Below are 17,268 nucleotides of genomic sequence, written 5' to 3' on the forward strand. Positions count from 1 at the left end.
CGCAAGACAGAAGCGGGGTTTTTGGTAGGCGATATTTGCGAAATTCGCGAAATGAATCGGGGGCAGCGGAGTCCAGGGCCGAACAGAAAAACAAGCTGCGACTACAAACGATGTACCAATGAGAGCGGACGGTCAAACAGACGCGGCAATTTAGACGCGCGAGCCGTGTAGGTGAGAAGGTTACGGGGAAGGGAGAGTCTTCTGAGAGGCCTCATTAAGGGGCCCGCCCTTGTGTAGCTTTTCGAGGTCACTTCTCGGCGATCCGAAACCGGAGTAACAGCAGTGCTTTTTGGGTGAGTGAGCAGCGGGTCTGTGGCGTAAAGCGCACCCGGTCCAACGGACAACCGCAGAAAACAAGCAGAGGAAAAACAGAAAAGAGTGGGAGAAGAGAGTTGACTATATACCATCGGAAAAACAGAAAAAAATAGTGTCTGCATACCTATATGTAAGGCTCGTCTGCACATACACTGCGAAGAGAGCTGCACGCGCGGGGAACACATGATGCGCGCGTGACACGAACAATTATACTGTTCGCGCTGTCTCTGCCCGCGTTTTGTTCTCAACCTAGTAGTGTATACATATTCACGCTTTTGTGACGAGCGCTGACGAAGCGATATCTGTATTCAGTGTACTCATACCAACGATCAGTGTTGGTCACGCGGCAACAACGCCGCGTGATTATTTCACGCAGTCGACTGGATTGAAACAGTCCTCCCTCATATATATAGCATCGATCTGCGCAGGTCCAGCACACAATGCAGGGTTTAAAATATTGTCGTCTTTTATGCAATCGCACCTTTGGCGACATCTGACAGTGAACACTGCCCACTGGAGCGTCCTGGTTGTGATGCTTCCACGGCGTTACCGAGTCAATGGTGAAATTAGCGGATCGACGTAATTTGGATAACGAGTATAACGCGTCGCTGGCAAGACGGAATCTCATTGAGCTCAGACCGTGCCGCATTTCAGCTCGCGCTTGAGCGAAACCAGTGCCGCCAATACTATGGCACGGCCACAGATAATTGTGGTAGGCGGTGTTATATAGGAAAGAGGAGCCAATTTCTGCAACCCATAAGGAAGCACGGCGCAGCGTCGGAAGATGGATGGGGGAGGGAGCAAGATAGAATAAAACCGAAAAGACATGTCCACCGTGCGACCCTGACACGTGCTCCCGCAAAGGTTGCAGAAGGTATCGCCGTTTTCGTCCTCTTCAAGAACAGCTGGTTCAGCCCAGCTTCTCAAGACAAGCGTTTCTTCTCAAGCCATACACCAACCATCGCAAGGTCGTGGTATACCCCTCTTACATTATAAAACCTGGCGGGTGCCCGGAGGTACTGGGTATCCAAACATATTTATAACTATCGCACAAATCGCAGGCGTACGCTTTGCCAACGACTTCACAACCAGCACATAGGAGGAAACAACGTTCCTCCTCGCCAGTCCGCCTCGGTAGAACAGTGGCTTTACGGTGCCTGGCTGCGCTGACCCGAAGGACGCGGGTTCGATTCCTGTCATAGCTGTTGCACTCCGATGAAGACGAAATGGTAGAGACCCGTGTACTGTGCCATGTCAGTGCACGTCAAAGAACACCAGGTGGTCGAAATTTCTTGAGTCTTCCACTATACGGCATCTCTCACAATCATCTCGCGGTTTTGGGACGTGAAACCTTCTCATCACCAAGCGACCGATATTCGGGTGCCGTATCGTACGCGTGGAAGAGCGCGCATATCGGCACTCGCTGATCGAATTTGAAAGCGCGATTGTATTCACTGTATACTGACACGCACTATTACGTGAAACACCATGGCATCAGTATTGAAGGCATGCGAATTTTTCGCCCTGGCAGGTGTATACAGCCGGCGTCAAACGTTTAAAGATCACTATCTCTGAAAGATTTTCGAATTTACCAGCGGTGTGTGACAGTATACATTCGGTCGAACTGCAGAGTATATACGTGTTCTTATTTTACAACAGGCTGTAAATGTAAACTCGTAGATTTAACCATTTGGGACGTTAAGCCCCAACAATTATTATTATGAAACTCGTGGCTTCCCGCCGAGGCAGCTAAAAAGTTTTCTTTTTGTGTCTTACCCCTGTATTCGCAGACGCTCCTCGACTCGAATTTCATCCTTCACTTGACTAAGTGGAGCACTGCGCCGCTGCTCGACTGAAATTAACGCTACGCTTCTCAAGAAACGCTACAGATTATAGCCGATATGCAGTGGCTTCGTCTGCCAAAAGATGGCGCTACCATCAACTTTTTCAAGTCAAGGTGAAGCATTGAGTGAAGGGACGTTCTAGAATACGGCGGTTATGCTCCATTCACCTGCTTTACAGCAGATCATCTGTGGTCGGTGCTGGTGCCCTTAATAATTACACTGAATTATAACACTGATGAGGCTTTACTCCCTTCTTCAATTATGTCTGTTACCCCGCCGCGGTGGTCTAGTGGCTAAGGTACTCGGCTGCTGACCCGCAGGGCGCGGGTTCGAATCCCGGCTGCGGCGGCTGCATTTCCGATGGAGGCGGAGATGTTGTAGGCCCGCGTGCTCAGATTTGGGTGCACGTTAAAGAACCCCAGGTGGTCTAAATTTCCGGAGCCCTCCACTACGGCGTCTCTCATAATCATATAGTGGTTTTGGGACGTTAAACCCCACATATCAATCAATTATGTCTGTTACATTTCCGATGGAGGCAGAAATGTTGTAGGCCTGTTTGCTCAGATTTGGGTGCACGTTAAAGAACCCCAGGTGGTCGAAACTTCCGGAGCCCTCTATTACGGCGCCTCTCATAATCATATGGTGGTTTAGGGACGTTAAACCCCACATATCAATCATCAATTATATCTGTGAAGCACTTCATACTTTTTCCTTTCTTATAATTTTTTCCCCTTTCCTTCCTTATAGTTTGAAACATAGCGTATAAGGCCGCTACCAAACCGTCATGCATCTCGATCAACAGTCGTCATTTTGCCCGACTCTGCGAAACAGTTTCCCTCCGGGCATCCAGTTACTGTGCACCGCAGCATTGCACGTATACGATCAAGGACTGACTACAGCCTATATACACACGACCGTTTTTTATATTGTTAGCAGTGCACCGTACAAGTGACCGGACGTAGCTATATACCATGGCGAAAACGAAGGCGTTCGAAAAAATGGGCCGAGGACACCGCGGGAAAGCTCACGACTGTTAATTATTTACACGCGTACTCTTTGCCCATCGATAACACAGGAAGGCACAAAGGCGCCCGCGTACAAGCAAGTGCAGTATACGCATTGACAGCGAAATAATTGCGCTCGCGATGGTCGTAGTGCGGTGCTTCGCTGAGGATCACTGCATGCGCAACAGTATAATGCAGAGAGGCGGATACTGGACGTTTCCGAAGGAAGTCCGTTAACGATTTTTACGAGGGCCTGGTAAATCGGATACGTAAAGACATTTTTTTTTTACTGAGGGATCCCTGGGTGCCGCCATAGTCCTCTCTAGGCTGTTGTTAACTTAAACATCCCCCCCTCCCCCTAATATTAAAAATGCACTGCCAAGGCCGTGACGTAGGTTTCTGTATGTATACTCCCGTGCAAAAGCCCATGCAGGAAGGAAGGGACCCTCCTCTCCGTTGAAAAGCTGTCGACCCCCCACACTCCGCTTAGAAAAGAGGGCCAGGATATTTGGACCCCACTCTGCCCACGCCCCATAACTGTAAGGTTTTTTTGTATACGTATGAAATGAAAGAATACCGAGATTATCATGGATAAATCGGAGCGAGTCGTCTCAAATGTTAGCACAAAGCATTGAGCTGTTTCCTTCCAATATCCTGTAAATAAAAGCATAGCTTTTAAAAAAACTTTTGCTAGTTACTACTGATTTACTGTTTAATTGTATTTTAACCTTAAAACGGGTAAAAGTAGTATCTACTCTACTTTTCGTCCTCATAGAAATAAATCAAATGGAGGGTTTGTCGGCAGTTCTTGGGCACAGCTATGCCCATTTCGACTCGGTTCTTAAGATGAAATAGTATTTGAGGGAGAAAAACAATGCATATACGTATATACAGTCCTGTCCTTGGTGTGCTAAAAAAATATCGTCGTTTTTTTTTTCTTTCTCCCTGCGCGTGCGTATGCGTGTAATCAAATATGTACCGCGCAGGCAATACATCATCATCATCATAATTTATTATTCCTTAAGACCCCTTGATGGGGCATTACATAGGAAGAGGGGGGGGGAGTAGCGAAATTTACATAAAAGGTTACATTTACAAAGGAAAAAAAAAACATGCTGGCTCTGTACGCTGCTACAAAACCGGCAGGTAAAACGAAAAAAAAAAAGACACATGCTATAAGTGTTCCTGCATGTGTTCATAAAGTATTTGTGTTGTGGTTTCACAAGCGTGAAACAAAGGAAAATATAACAAACATCCGAGTAAGTGTTTTCAGTATGATTGGACTGGTTTTGCAATAATCGAAGTGCCGCAGCACCTTACTTCTTTTATCAGTTACACTGATCGAGATAAAGACGTCGTTCGCAGACTGCAGCGATGAGAACCGGTCCCATTCATTCGTCCGTGCCAGCAGCTAGCTCATTTGTGACGCGCGCAATGACTTAAAAGGTTTCTTCTGAGATCATTGAACGCGCTGATCGTCACACATATTCCCTCCCTCTTCCCCCGTATAGCTATCTCAGCGATTAAACGAAAGATTGCCATGACGGCCGACCTAGCACATGGTTACGCACCCGCTGTAATTGTTCAAGCAGGCTTTGTTTTTTTTTCTTTGTCGTGAGCACTAGTTTTTTTTTTTTTTTGCGCCTGCATATTTTGTCAGCTCATATCTCGATATCGGCTCGTGTTTACCTTAGAAGTGTGGCAGCTTGGGCTAGTTGGTATGGCATGACGATACTTATAGCGCGAGAACAAAACGACGACACAGAGACATTCATGTCCTTCTTGTCTCTGTGTCGTCGTTTTGTTCTCGCGCTATAACTATCGTCATGTTTACCGACGCAACGACGCCGCCGCACAAAAGAACGTGATAACGGTCTTCCGAAATAAGCGGCGTTCTTTCGTGCAATGTGCTGCCAGATCGATAAGTGGCTGATAGTTCGTGGAATACTAATATCGGTTGGTACACGTATCTTGTTATATATATGTTTCTCGTCGTTTCAATTCGTGCTGTTGATTGATACTGACCGTTCAGGGTAGAAAAGCGCGGATAAGTTTTTGTTGCCGCGAAATGGATTGGATGAAGCGAAAATACCACTTACAAGCGCGCGCGTCTCCATTTTGTCTCGGGCACGCCGCGGCAAAGTTTTCTGGATGTTCGAGGAGAACAAACTATATATTACATGCTGGCGCAAGGCCCCGCCGCGGTGGTCCAGTGGCTAAGGTACTCGGCTGCTGACCCGCAGGTGGTGGGATCGAATTCCGGCTGCGGCGGCTGCATTTCCGATGGAGGCGGAAATGTTGTAGGCACGTGTGCTCAGATTTGGGGGCACGTTAAAGAACCCTGCAGGTGGTCGAGATTTCCAGAGCCCTCCACTACGGCGTCTCTCATAATCATATGGTGGTTTTGGGACGTTAAACCCCACATATAAATTAATCAATCAATCAATCAATCAATCAATCAATCAATCAATCAATCAATGAGCGAAGCTTCTAAAGGGCAACTTGTAGCCGGCAAGAACCGAGCCTGCAAAAAGAAGGAAATAAAGAAAGGCCATGCGATGACTGCAGAGGCTGAATGATAACAGATTGGCGATAACCTCTGTCAGCCCCTTCCGCGAACACGCGGATGCATACACTACACACACGAGTGCACGCATCACATATGCTTACACGTGACTCGATCTGTGCTGCGCTGTTGACACCGAACGTAGGCGAAGAATAAAAGAAACGAACAGGAACAAACAAGCATGGAAGAAAGTGAAACAGCGCCGGGAAAAGTTGTTCGAGTGAAGGCAAACAAAGCACGTGTTATACAGGACACGGCTTCGCAAGACCACACTTTCCTGAAGAGTTGTTGCGGCTTGTGCGAATGCCTGTGTCATTCACACTAGCGTGGAATAAATATACTATACGCGCTCTATGAGAGTCCCTATGTATAGTTGAATACTGTGTACCACATCTGAATAGCGGAGGCATATACTAAGACGCGTGTGTTCTTCGGCGAGCGCGAACGTGACAGAAAAGTGTACAAACTGCACATGTGGATGAGCGGCGTCTTCAGGAAACAGGTGTCGCGACTTCTCTTGAAATTTTTGAATGCTACAGATCTCGCATGTGACAAGTGACAATTATGTTTGGGGTATAGTGCAGCGAGCTAGAGTATACCGGCACAATACTGCATGTGGAATAGCACACAGGCCACCGTCTTATGCAGGCTTACGTCGCACTATGCACGATTTCTACTTTTAAAAGCCTGCTCGTGCTTAGCTAAAAACGAACAAGGAACATCAGCTACAATTAGCAAAGAGAAAACCGGGCGGGGCAATTGCCTGCAGATTATGCAAGGCTCGATTCGCCGGCTACCTACAACATCATTAACCTTAAACTTGGGCATGTCTGCAACCTCCATTGATCAAGCGACGAAATCCGCGTACGCTCGATCCTGAAGGTTGTCACTGTGTGGTTAAAACGTTGCCCTTATGCAGCTAAAATAATTTTCCACTGCCTCTATAATCGATCAATAAATTAATCAATCAATCAATATGTTTTATGAAATAATAAGAATTATTACAGAGCATAAAATTAACACACGAGGGTCTCGAAGTACAAAACTGCATACGCAGCGGTACCCCTGTCCCGTTACAGGACGCATTTCAAGCTTTCTGCACGACGCCTTATTTTGCATTGCCTCCGTGATTAGCCCACCGTCGACGATCTCGTGTGATGACGTCATAATCTGTCGTCACGGCATCTGCACTCATGGTGACGCCACACATTTTGACGATCTGTGGCTTCATCGCGTGATGATTTTTCTTGTGGGATGGGATGGGATGGATATGGCTGTACCCTTTAGATCGGGCGGTGGCTAGCGCCACCAAGCCGTAATACCTAATGAACCAAAAACTATATTTTTTTTTCTTAAAAAAAAGAAAAAAGGGAAAAAAAGAAAAAAAAGAAAGAGTTTGAGGATTCGTACTTTGCAGTGAAGAGTTTAAATTTCACTCGTGCCTTGACTTTAGCCACCAATCAGATAACCTCCTTCTAGTTAAGTCTACCCGCTTAAAGTTTATTTTGCCCTCCCGGTCCCTAAACCCAAGTGCTTTGAAGAACTCTGCGCCATCATCCTGAACTATAGGGTGAAGCCCTTTACAGAACATTATCAAGTGTTCGGCAGTTTCTTCTTCCTCTCCACACGCACTGCATACTGTGTGTACCCCTTCGTATTTGGCCCGATATGTCTTGGTTCGCAGTACTCCCGTTCTGGCCTCAAACAGTAGAGAACTACCCCGAGTATTATCATAGATCCTTTCCTTGGCAATTTCCTGCTTAAACGTTCGATAGATCTCTAGTGCGGACTTCTTTATCATGCCCATTCTCCACATGTCAGTCTCCGTTTCCTTCACTTTCTTCTTAACCGATAGTTCTTTTTGGTTTGGCCACCTGCTGTTTTCTAAGTATTTACCAGTCAACTTCCTGGTTCGCTTCCTCCATTTTGTATCGACATTCTTCATGTACAAGTAGCTGAAAACCTTCCTAGCCCAACGCTCTTCCCCCATTTCTCTCAATCGCTTCTCAAATTTTATCTTGCTGCTAGCTTCCCTGCTCTCGAATGATGTCCATCCCATATCACCTTGTACTCTCTGATTTGGTGTATTCCCGTGAGCTCCTAAAGCAAGCCTACCTATTCCACGTTGCTTAATTTCTAATCTTGCTTGTATCACTCGTGATTGGCGCCGCGGGACGGCGGTCGACGGTTAATTTTCTCCATTGGTGAGACATTGAGGAAGGAAGCCAATTTGATCCCGAATGCGGCGCGTTACCGGATCTCGCGTTTGCACGCACTCAATGAGACAAACCCCCGTATTCAAGAACGTCCCTTCACTCAACGCTTCACCTTCACTTGAGAAAGCCGATGGAAGCGCCCTCTCTAGGCATGGCAAGTCACTGCATATCATCGATAATGTGGTGCAATTCTCGAGCAGCGCAGCGTCATTTTCAGCCGAGCAGCGGCGCAGTGCTCAACTCTGTCACGTGAAGGGGGAAAGTCGAGTCGAGGAGCGCTGGGCGTGCCCTTCTCGACACTCCGCTGTTGGCCCAGTTCGATAATGCAAAGCACGTTGCCGCGGCTAGACTTTTCACTTTCTCTATGGAACGTGCCGTTAGAGCGACTAAGTAAACTATGAGATAAACAATAAGAAATGCAGAGATAGTAAAGGGGAGAGTGGGATGCAATCTGTCGCTGGGTTAAAAGGGAATTCGAAGTGGGCGGTAAACGGAAAAGAAAATGGCGCGCGCTTCGTATCACTTGATGCCATGCAGTACTGCGAAAGCCGGGGAAACAGTGCCAAGAAATCAACTATGAGCAATTAAATCATGGGGTTGTTTACTTGCCGGGACGACGATCTCATTGTCACATGCACGCCGTACAGAGAGAAATTATAGATGAACTTTTTACTCGTCTGGTTCTCAACGTTTCTGAGCGTTTATGAGCGTGCGCGAGAGTACATTAACGATTCTGCATTTCGTCCCTTCGAAGAAGTTAACTTGTGCGCGTGTTTAGTATATAGTATCACAATAACGCCATAATCATTAGAATGACGACGGGTTATATATATATATATATATATATATATATATATATATCGAGACAGCCTTTATTCCTAGTTGGAATACCGTGTACCTGTGAACTGAGGAATAAAAATACAAATGTGTAAACACATGAATATTGTTTAAAAGAAATAACACAGAAGCAAAGTCTAATTGAACTCTTATTATCCATGGATTGTTGCAAATTGAATTCATGAGAGATTAATGTAAGCCAGCCACCCTAATAGACGGAACACATTTGAATATATGTATATTTTTGGTCGTATGATAAATTTTGTTGAAGTAGTTCATAAACGTGTGATGCCGTAAGTGCATTCGTTGTCTCGAGAACGTTTGTGGGAACAGGGCCTTAATTATCCTTGCTCAACTGTAAATATATCGTTCATATACTTATCGCATTCATGAATGACAGAAATTTCGCGTAAGAACACTTGCAAAGCAATGTAAATCTAACATTTGTATGGGGTTTAAGTGAACGCACGAGGCATCTTCAATTTCCGTCCGCGCAAGGCTCTCGCATTAGTTTTTGAAGCTCTTCAGTGTGCAGTTCAATGTTGCAGCTGTTTATGAAAAAGATGGACGTATAAAGTTGGGTTGAGATCGACTCAAGTTACTCAACGAGAATTATTTTCCATTCGTAAACACCAGCGTACGACACCGCGTTGTCACATGATAGTTCGGCTATACCTATAACATGTTTCCGCTGTTTACGTGTTTGATGGACACCATGCATTCAAGCGTACTGTTTTGGCACGCCGTGGCTTAGTCGCCTTGTGACGCATATCCTGCGAACCCTCGCTACACAGCGATCACTTTTCGTCGCTCAGATACAGTAAGCACTGTCGAAACGGGGTCGGTTGCCCCGCCGCGGTGGTCTAGTGGCTAAGGTACTCGGCTGCTGACCCGCAGGTCGTGGGTTCGAATCCCGGCTGCGGCGGCTGCATTTCCGATGGAGGCGGAAATGTTGTAGACCCGTGTGCTCAGATTCGGGTGCACGTTAAAGAACTTCAGGTGGTCGAAATTTCCGGAGTCCTCCACTACGGCGTCTCTCATAATCATATGGTGGTTTTGGGACGTTAAACCCCACAAATCAATCAAACGGGGACAGTTGCGCGCTTGCAATGTAAATGCCACGTATAGTTCACTCCTCTCAGTGGGGCATTCGAGAAACTCGTACCTATAACAGTTGTGAAGCGCCTTACGCAACGTAACTGGATTGGTGACCATATACTGGTTGAGCCAATATCAATAGGGCTCCTCGCTTAGTTGAACACTTACGGTTTAACGTTGCAAGCGAACCCTTATGCCGTTAAATATTGCGTATATGCTTACGCGGTCACTAAAGCGAAACAGGGCAAGAACCACCAGCAAACATTATCAAGCCTGTTATTACTGGTCTGAAACTTCATCCGCTTCCTCCTGCACGTAATTTAACAGTTTAGCAAACGTTTCTATAGCTTTCACCATCTGGTTCGAATGGCCTGATGTATTTTGCACAAGAAAGCTTCTAGTAACGCATTTCCAGCGCCTATAGGGGAAAAGATAGGATGAGTCTTGCCCTAAGACGTGCAAGGCTTAAAACAACGCACAATTCCGATCCAGTTGTCTCCATTTTGTTTCCAGGCCTTAGCTATGTGATGCAGGTTCTATAGGTTGCTTTACGGGGCGTTGGCAGGAATTTTGTTCGGGAGGGGAGCACCTCCTCGATCCGGAGTGGGAGTCGGGCGGGCATGTGTGGTCGAGTGCCATTTCGTGCCCTCTATGACATGGCAAAAAGAAAGTTAGGGGTGGGTGGGGACGTTGTGGGACTGGCGTGCCACATTCTGGCTCAGGACGCCACTGGTTGCTTGATAGGTTGCTGCTATACCGGGCTTTAACTATAGGTGATGCTATAGGTTGTCACTACGATGATTCTCAGCGCAGGGAGGTCTGAGTTAAAGCACAGACGGTCGCAGACAAGACACAGCCACATCGTCTGTGTTTATATATGCATATAAGCCTTCCATCACAGCCATTTGTTGGGACAGTTGTTGCCTTCTTCCTTTTTATCGTGGGAGTTGTGAACATTAGAAAATTCCCTCAAATGTTGTATCGCACATTCGTGTGATAATAATAATAATAATAATAATAATAATAATAATAATAATAATAATAATAATAATAATAATAATAATAATAATAATACGTGCAAACGTGGAAAGAAAAGTGGCATTAAGAATTAACGTTCCTACAGGCCCTTTTCTTTTTCATGCTAGCATATTACCACCCACACCCCCTCCATTTCACCTTAGAACTGAAAAGCCATTAAAATTCAGTATTTCAACCAGACCAGCAATCTGCTTTCATCACCTTCGAGCATACCACGTGCGGCAAGCGGACAATTGCGTTTTCGAAGCGCTTCCGCACTGCTGCACGCTTCTAACGGTGCGCGGAGGAAGGCAATCTGCGTCGATCAAAGCCAGCCGCAGACTTCGAGAAGCGAAATACAAGCGAGCTGTCGTAACGGGGCCTCGGCGCACGCGCACGCTTCGCAACTCGGCGAGTCTGTTCTTACGAAAGCGGGCACCTGTTCGAGCTTCGCCGGCTTTCGTTGCCGCGAACTCGGCTTTTGTTTTGTGGTCGCTCGGGCGCGCAGCCCCAGATAGCGAAGCGCGACGTTCGCATTGCGAGTCGGCAAACGAGGCGGCGTCGTTGAATAGATCACCGCTTACTCCGCGAGCAGTGATGAAGGCGCCCTGAAATCCCATTCTGCGCAGGCCCACACCCAAAAAAGAAAAAAAAAAGGGGGGGGGGGGGGGAGTCCTACGACTCTTCTTTGAGAATCACTCTGTTTGAAGCAACGCCTCGAAGATTTCTCGTGCCTGCCGGATGAGCGCGAAACAGCGGTCATATCTGGCGGCGCTGCATACGTCGGAATAAGCGTCTTAGTACTATACCCCGTTTCATACATCATGTGCAACGCTGTCAAAGCTAGCGCTCTTGTTTGCGCTGTGTACTGCCGCGACCAAAAAGTAGTGCGTCGCTTGGGGTGTACGAGAATCAATAAATGCTTCTCGGGAAACTTCTAAGCATACATATTTGTCATCAGGTTAAAAAACAAACGCCTGTGTTGTCGGATAGACCTTTGAGATCGGCAATTTTGGCGTTTGCTACTAGTTTTAGAGGACGCCTAGTATTAAAAAAAAGTTGCTTACTGAGTGACGGCGTCACTTACGTAGGGTTAATTATAATTACGTTTACGCCTTTTTAAAACTTTTCACGTTAATTTTGTTGCATATAAGCTCCATAAACGTAAAAACCTATTTGAAGACAACCCTACTTGAGATGGCGCCACCACCGTAGTTCCGACGACCGCCGCTTCCCAAGTGACCGCCGATAATCCGGCAGGCACGGGAAATCTAGGAGGCGTTGGTTTAAAGAAACATGAGAACTCTCATTGGAGATCATTACACTCTCTTCGGAGAGTCTTGAGACGAAAAAGAGAGTAAACGCGTCTCAAAACCAACGGATCGAAACAATACCTCCATTACCAAAGGGATCCCCCGCACCACTGTAAAAAGCAGTATTCCATACAGCCAGGCTCACCGGTTTAAGCGAATCTACTTCACAGACGCTGATTTTGACACGAGCTCACAGAGGCTAAAACTCATGCTCGATAAACAAAAATACCCCCCCCCCCCCATGTAATTGACGACGCCATTCAGAAAGCTTGAAAACTGAAGCGTGATGACTTACTTATGAAGCGACCGCCGCAAGCAGACCCGCAACGACCAAACCTCTGCTGAACTTACAGCATGAACTTCCCCAATGTAGACTTATAAGGAGTCATGCGCGGCAAATCACGGCTCGCCAATTTGTGTTACACATACTCTCTCTCTTTTTTCAGACTGAAGGTAAACTTGCAAATTGTGCCCATTTTTTTATTACCTTTATTCACATATGTTCTTTTTTTTTTCTTACTGAAGATGTCACAAGTAGCTTCCCTACAATACCAAACCAACGCATCTATTCTTCCCATTTTCCCTCGGTCCTGGACATATACATGAATCTTTGTTAGCTCTACATTGCGTCTTCAATTTTTCTAAAACGTTTTCAACTTCTGTCAAAAGGAAATAAAAATGATTGCGTTCGTGTCCGAATTGTTTAAGCTTGTTTTTAAAGAGCACTGACCATCCCGGCTATTGATCATCACAATTTCACAGTGATGTGCGCAGCAAGGAATTAAGGTTGACAGCTGTCTACGCACCCACCTGAAAGGCTGATTGTACTTCTTCGCCGGTTTACATGAATTTAACCGAGATAACTTCATAATACTTCAAGAATCAACACCCAGTTGCGCGACTTCCGAACGAAAACTAAGATATTCATAGAAAGGGGCCACGTCATTGGGATCCTCATTTTATGTTTACTTACACTTCCTCTCAAAAGAGTAATATAGGAGTCACAATATCGTGAGGGCATATTTTCTGTTTTATTCTCACTCTTTTGAACATTCTTAGAAAACTTTCTTAATCTGTTTGTTCTTGACAGGGGCTTTCGGATATATTTTTGAATCCAATACATATATGCACGAATAACGAAGAAAGTATTTTTTCGCATTACAGTGGTACTAGTATTTGAAACATTATCTCCAAGGTCCCTCCCTATTTCCTCTGTCTGCCCGTGCTTTCTATGTATACAAACTAAATAAATAAAATAAAGAAATGTCAGATTCAGATTTGTTTGTTTTAGGCATTCTAAAATTACACAATGGCGAATTTGATCTTTTTTTTTCCCCTCAGAAGTTACAAGCTCTGCTACTTTTTGTACAGCATTCTAAAGAGAAATTTAAGTCTGTTCTCTGCTGAATTCATAGGTATGAAATGATCACTTTATAATATAAGTCCTATGAGCAAAAAAGAAAAGAAGTATTTTTTAAAAAATTACTTTCATTCATACATAGTCTGCACGCGCATTGATATCGACCGACCGTTCCGCGTAATATCTGGCCTTCGCTCACCTTGGCGACGGACGATACATTCGCTTCGGTGTATGCATGGTAACATATAAACCATAAAATAACGACCCACACAATGCATTTACGACCGTACGTTAAATGCCAGTATTTCTATCAGTGTCGGAGTTTTGTATGTATGCATATACATGTTAATGAAAGGACGCAGCGAGGTGAATAAAAGCGGCGAGTATATGCGGCGGTGAATAAGTAAACCCATGCTGTCAACTTATGAAAGGAAAATCAAGTTTTGGGGGGCTGGATTAGCCACTATTGATCAATAGACGATTGATTGATATGTGGAGTTTAACGTCCCAAAACCACCATATGATTATGAGAGACGCCGTAGTGGAGGGCTCCGGAAATTTCGACCGTGCACCTGGGGTTCCTCAACGTGCACCCAAATATGAGAACATGGGCCCCAAGCATTTTCGCCTCCATCGGCAATGCAGCCGCCTCAGCCGGGATTCGCTCCCGCGACCTGTGGGTCAGCAGCAGAGTGCCTTAGACACTAGACCACCGCGGCGGGGCCATCAATAGACGACCTGTTTGGATAAGGTAAGACCTGAGGTAATTAATGTCACTACCGGCGCTTTGCAAAGCCTGGAGCAGGTGAACTTTAAAAACGCAAGGCCCGCGTGTTTGCAACAGAAAGACATTTGCTTTTGTCCAAGAGCTCCGGTCTTTCCATCGAACAGACGCGCGGTCACTACATAATTGACGTAGTTGGTTGATGAACGGCGGATAAAGATTCTGCTCCCGATACCAAGGCAACGGGGACGCTAGGAATCCTTTATCTGTGAAGAATTGATGAGGGTAGCGGCACCGCGGTGCAGCGGCCGGGAATAGGTCGCCGTGGGCAAGAAGACAGTCGCAAGGACAAGTATGGCATTTTTGCGAGCTCAGAGAGGGGTTTTTCCTCTGACCAGCCGTGTTTGCTTGCTCTTCTTGACTTTGCCCGCCGTGAGTATCCAGATCCGTCTCGTACCGGTCTGCACGCCCACCTAACAATATGCTTCTTGCGTAAACGCGCTCGTCGCGTGTCAGGCGCATGCACTGTGCTCCTCGTGGAAACAGTACCTGATAGCGGCTGTATCCAACATGTCGCGACCGAGATGTTCAAAGCAACACCATCTTCGGTCGCTCGACTGGGCGTAAGCGAAATTCAATTTGAGAACCGTCAATCAGCCGAGCTACAGTCAAGAGAAAGGCGCGATTGTTTTACTCACATTTACGTCGCACATAGAAAAGGAACGAAAGCTGTCACGTCGCTTTATCAGTGCCTGCATTTTTTTTTTGGGTGCGCTAAATCGCGCCACACTTTTTTCCATTTTTAGGCCCTTATCACTCAACGCAGCCGCACTCCTCGGCTCCTCGCAGTCTCCACGTGACGATCAGACGACGCCACCACGCGTAGAAGAGAAGGGGTGAAAGGGAATACAAAAAAAGGTTGCAGTGAGCGCACTATGCTACAAGTGTACTTGACAGCGCACTCGAAAGCCCATTTGATCGATACTATCAAAGCGGCCCATCTCGTGCCAATCGGCCCAGCATAAGCAGGCGCACGCGCGATCAATCTAGGCGCCCGTATAAAAAAAAACATACACCGCCGGCCAGCTGTTGATTGTACATTGTTTAGAGGAGCGCAGTCACTGGTAAAAAGCGAAAGGTGTTACACCCCCTCCTTCCTTCGCGCTCAGGGTCGCAAACCAGTTTTGGAAAACAAGGGGCGGTGGTACAGTCCGGTTGTTACGCCGGGGGCTTGCGCGCAACAAACTGACGACCGAGATCGCCCGGGAAGGGCAGAAGCCGATCAGCCAGTGCACAGACCGGTCGTTCCGTTGGCTTTTCCAGCGGGGCACGTGCCCGCTGGCGGCGTGCGTCAACGCGCGCCGCTCATCCGTTTCCGCTCGTCCGACCGCTGCGGCCGCTAGCTACAAATAGGGAAAGTACGAGCCATCGTCGGCCAAGCTGGGCTGCGCTCAGAGCGGCTCGCTTAAGCCTTGCGCCTCCGTTGCCGCTGCCACCGAGATGCCTCAAACATCGTTCCCGCCTTCTCTCTCTCCTCAGTGCATCGCTCTCCTGAAGGAATCGATACACCTGTTCGAGGAGCCCGTGCAGGAGGGACAACAACACATCTTCGTCGTGCTCGGCGCTTCGGTGAGTGGACGCGCTTCCCGCTCCTCCCATTGGCTTGGTTTTGGTTTTGCACTTCTCCTCCCAATGTTTACCGACCAGCGCTTAGCGACGGACCCGAGCTTGGCTCGTTAAAAACAAGGGCCCCCACGTGGGAGCGGATATTTTTCGACTGGGCAATGGGAGTAATTCGGAGAGATGTCGCCGTTGCTCCCGCTCCGGCCGACAGTGCCGGCGACGAGATCAACGGTCACCCTTCGAACGACGGACTAGTGATTTGTGTGGTCGTAGACGACGAGCTCGTAGGTTTTCGAGGCGATGCATGTATTGGAGTGCCTTCGGTGTGCCTGCATGGCGGTGTTGTGCGCGGACGCACTTCTGGCTGCACGCGGTAGCACACCTTCCCGTTGCCTGCTGAAGCTCATCGTTTGTTTGTTTTTTCCTCCGTGTAGGTGCACGCCAGAATTGAGTAGCTACACTTTCCTTGTGTTTTCCTCCTCGATGACACGATGTGGTGTGACGCTCGACTGGCGCACAATCATGTGCATCGCGCGCCTCTGTTCCTCATCCACTTTTTCTCCTCTTTCTAGGGGGACTTGGCAAAGAAAAAAATTTACCCAACGTTATGGTAAGCGCTTGAAGCCATTCTGGATATACCATTCCCTTTCGAAGCGTAGTGGACGACAAATAAATTATATATAGCCGTTAAATGTAAATTCCGCAGTAATTTGTTGTTGTCGTTGGTAACTTGGTTTTCGATTTCCAAAACAGCGTTTCACGTGCCGCAGAGGCATATGTTGCCAGGCACGCTATCCTGCCGTAAGATCTATAATATACGAATGACTGTACTACAAGTAAAAATAACGGCTAAACCGAGCTGCATGAGAAGAAACGAAGGGTAATGAGTATTGCATGCATGTTAGGCGTGGTAATGACTAGTTTTTTTTTCTTAATCTCGACATATACGCTTGCGCGTTGTTATATGGAGATTAGGTACATACTCCTGCATCAAAACAGCTAACGTGTAAACGTTCTTAATTGGCGATGCTGTTTCTTCGTTAAATTACAGGGCACTGTTCCGAGACGGTTTATTACCACAGAAAACAAAGTTTGTTGGCTATGCTCGCACCAAGATGACCTTGGAGGAGCTGTGGGCGAAGATTGTTCCTTTTCTAAAAGTAAGTTTTTCCGTTTTAGTGTTGCATAAAGGTGTACGAAGTAACATTCTAGTTGGATTTGAGAAGTTGTGTGTGCATTACTGGTAGTTTGCAAAGAGTAAAACTTAAAGGAAAGCTACAAAAACACATGATAGCTCTTATTAAAAACTAAAATGCACCTCAATGAGTGTTGTCTTGCCACTTTTAATGTG

At 46.7% G+C, this 17,268-nt stretch overlaps 1 protein-coding gene across 4 annotated transcripts in view; it reads left to right on the forward strand.

Annotated features, from left to right (window-relative positions):
* The window catches only part of Zw (glucose-6-phosphate 1-dehydrogenase Zw), a 37,253-nt gene that overhangs the window by 13,314 nt on the left and 6,671 nt on the right, over positions 1-17,268 (forward strand). For 2 of the 4 annotated variants that reach the window (XM_037425870.2, XM_037425869.2), the window contains exons 2-4: positions 15,834-15,923; positions 16,490-16,527; positions 16,969-17,077. In XM_037425870.2, coding sequence (XP_037281767.2) covers positions 15,834-15,923; positions 16,490-16,527; positions 16,969-17,077 — 237 coding nt within the window. Of the gene's footprint in view, positions 1-14,607; positions 14,727-15,715; positions 15,924-16,489; positions 16,528-16,968; positions 17,078-17,268 lie in introns of those variants that run through there. The other 2 variants (XM_037425868.2, XM_075895100.1) reach the window with 2 other exon arrangements.

This window comes from Rhipicephalus microplus, chromosome 5, assembly GCF_043290135.1.
Source record: "Rhipicephalus microplus isolate Deutch F79 chromosome 5, USDA_Rmic, whole genome shotgun sequence".
Classification (NCBI taxonomy): Eukaryota; Metazoa; Arthropoda; class Arachnida; order Ixodida; family Ixodidae; genus Rhipicephalus; species Rhipicephalus microplus.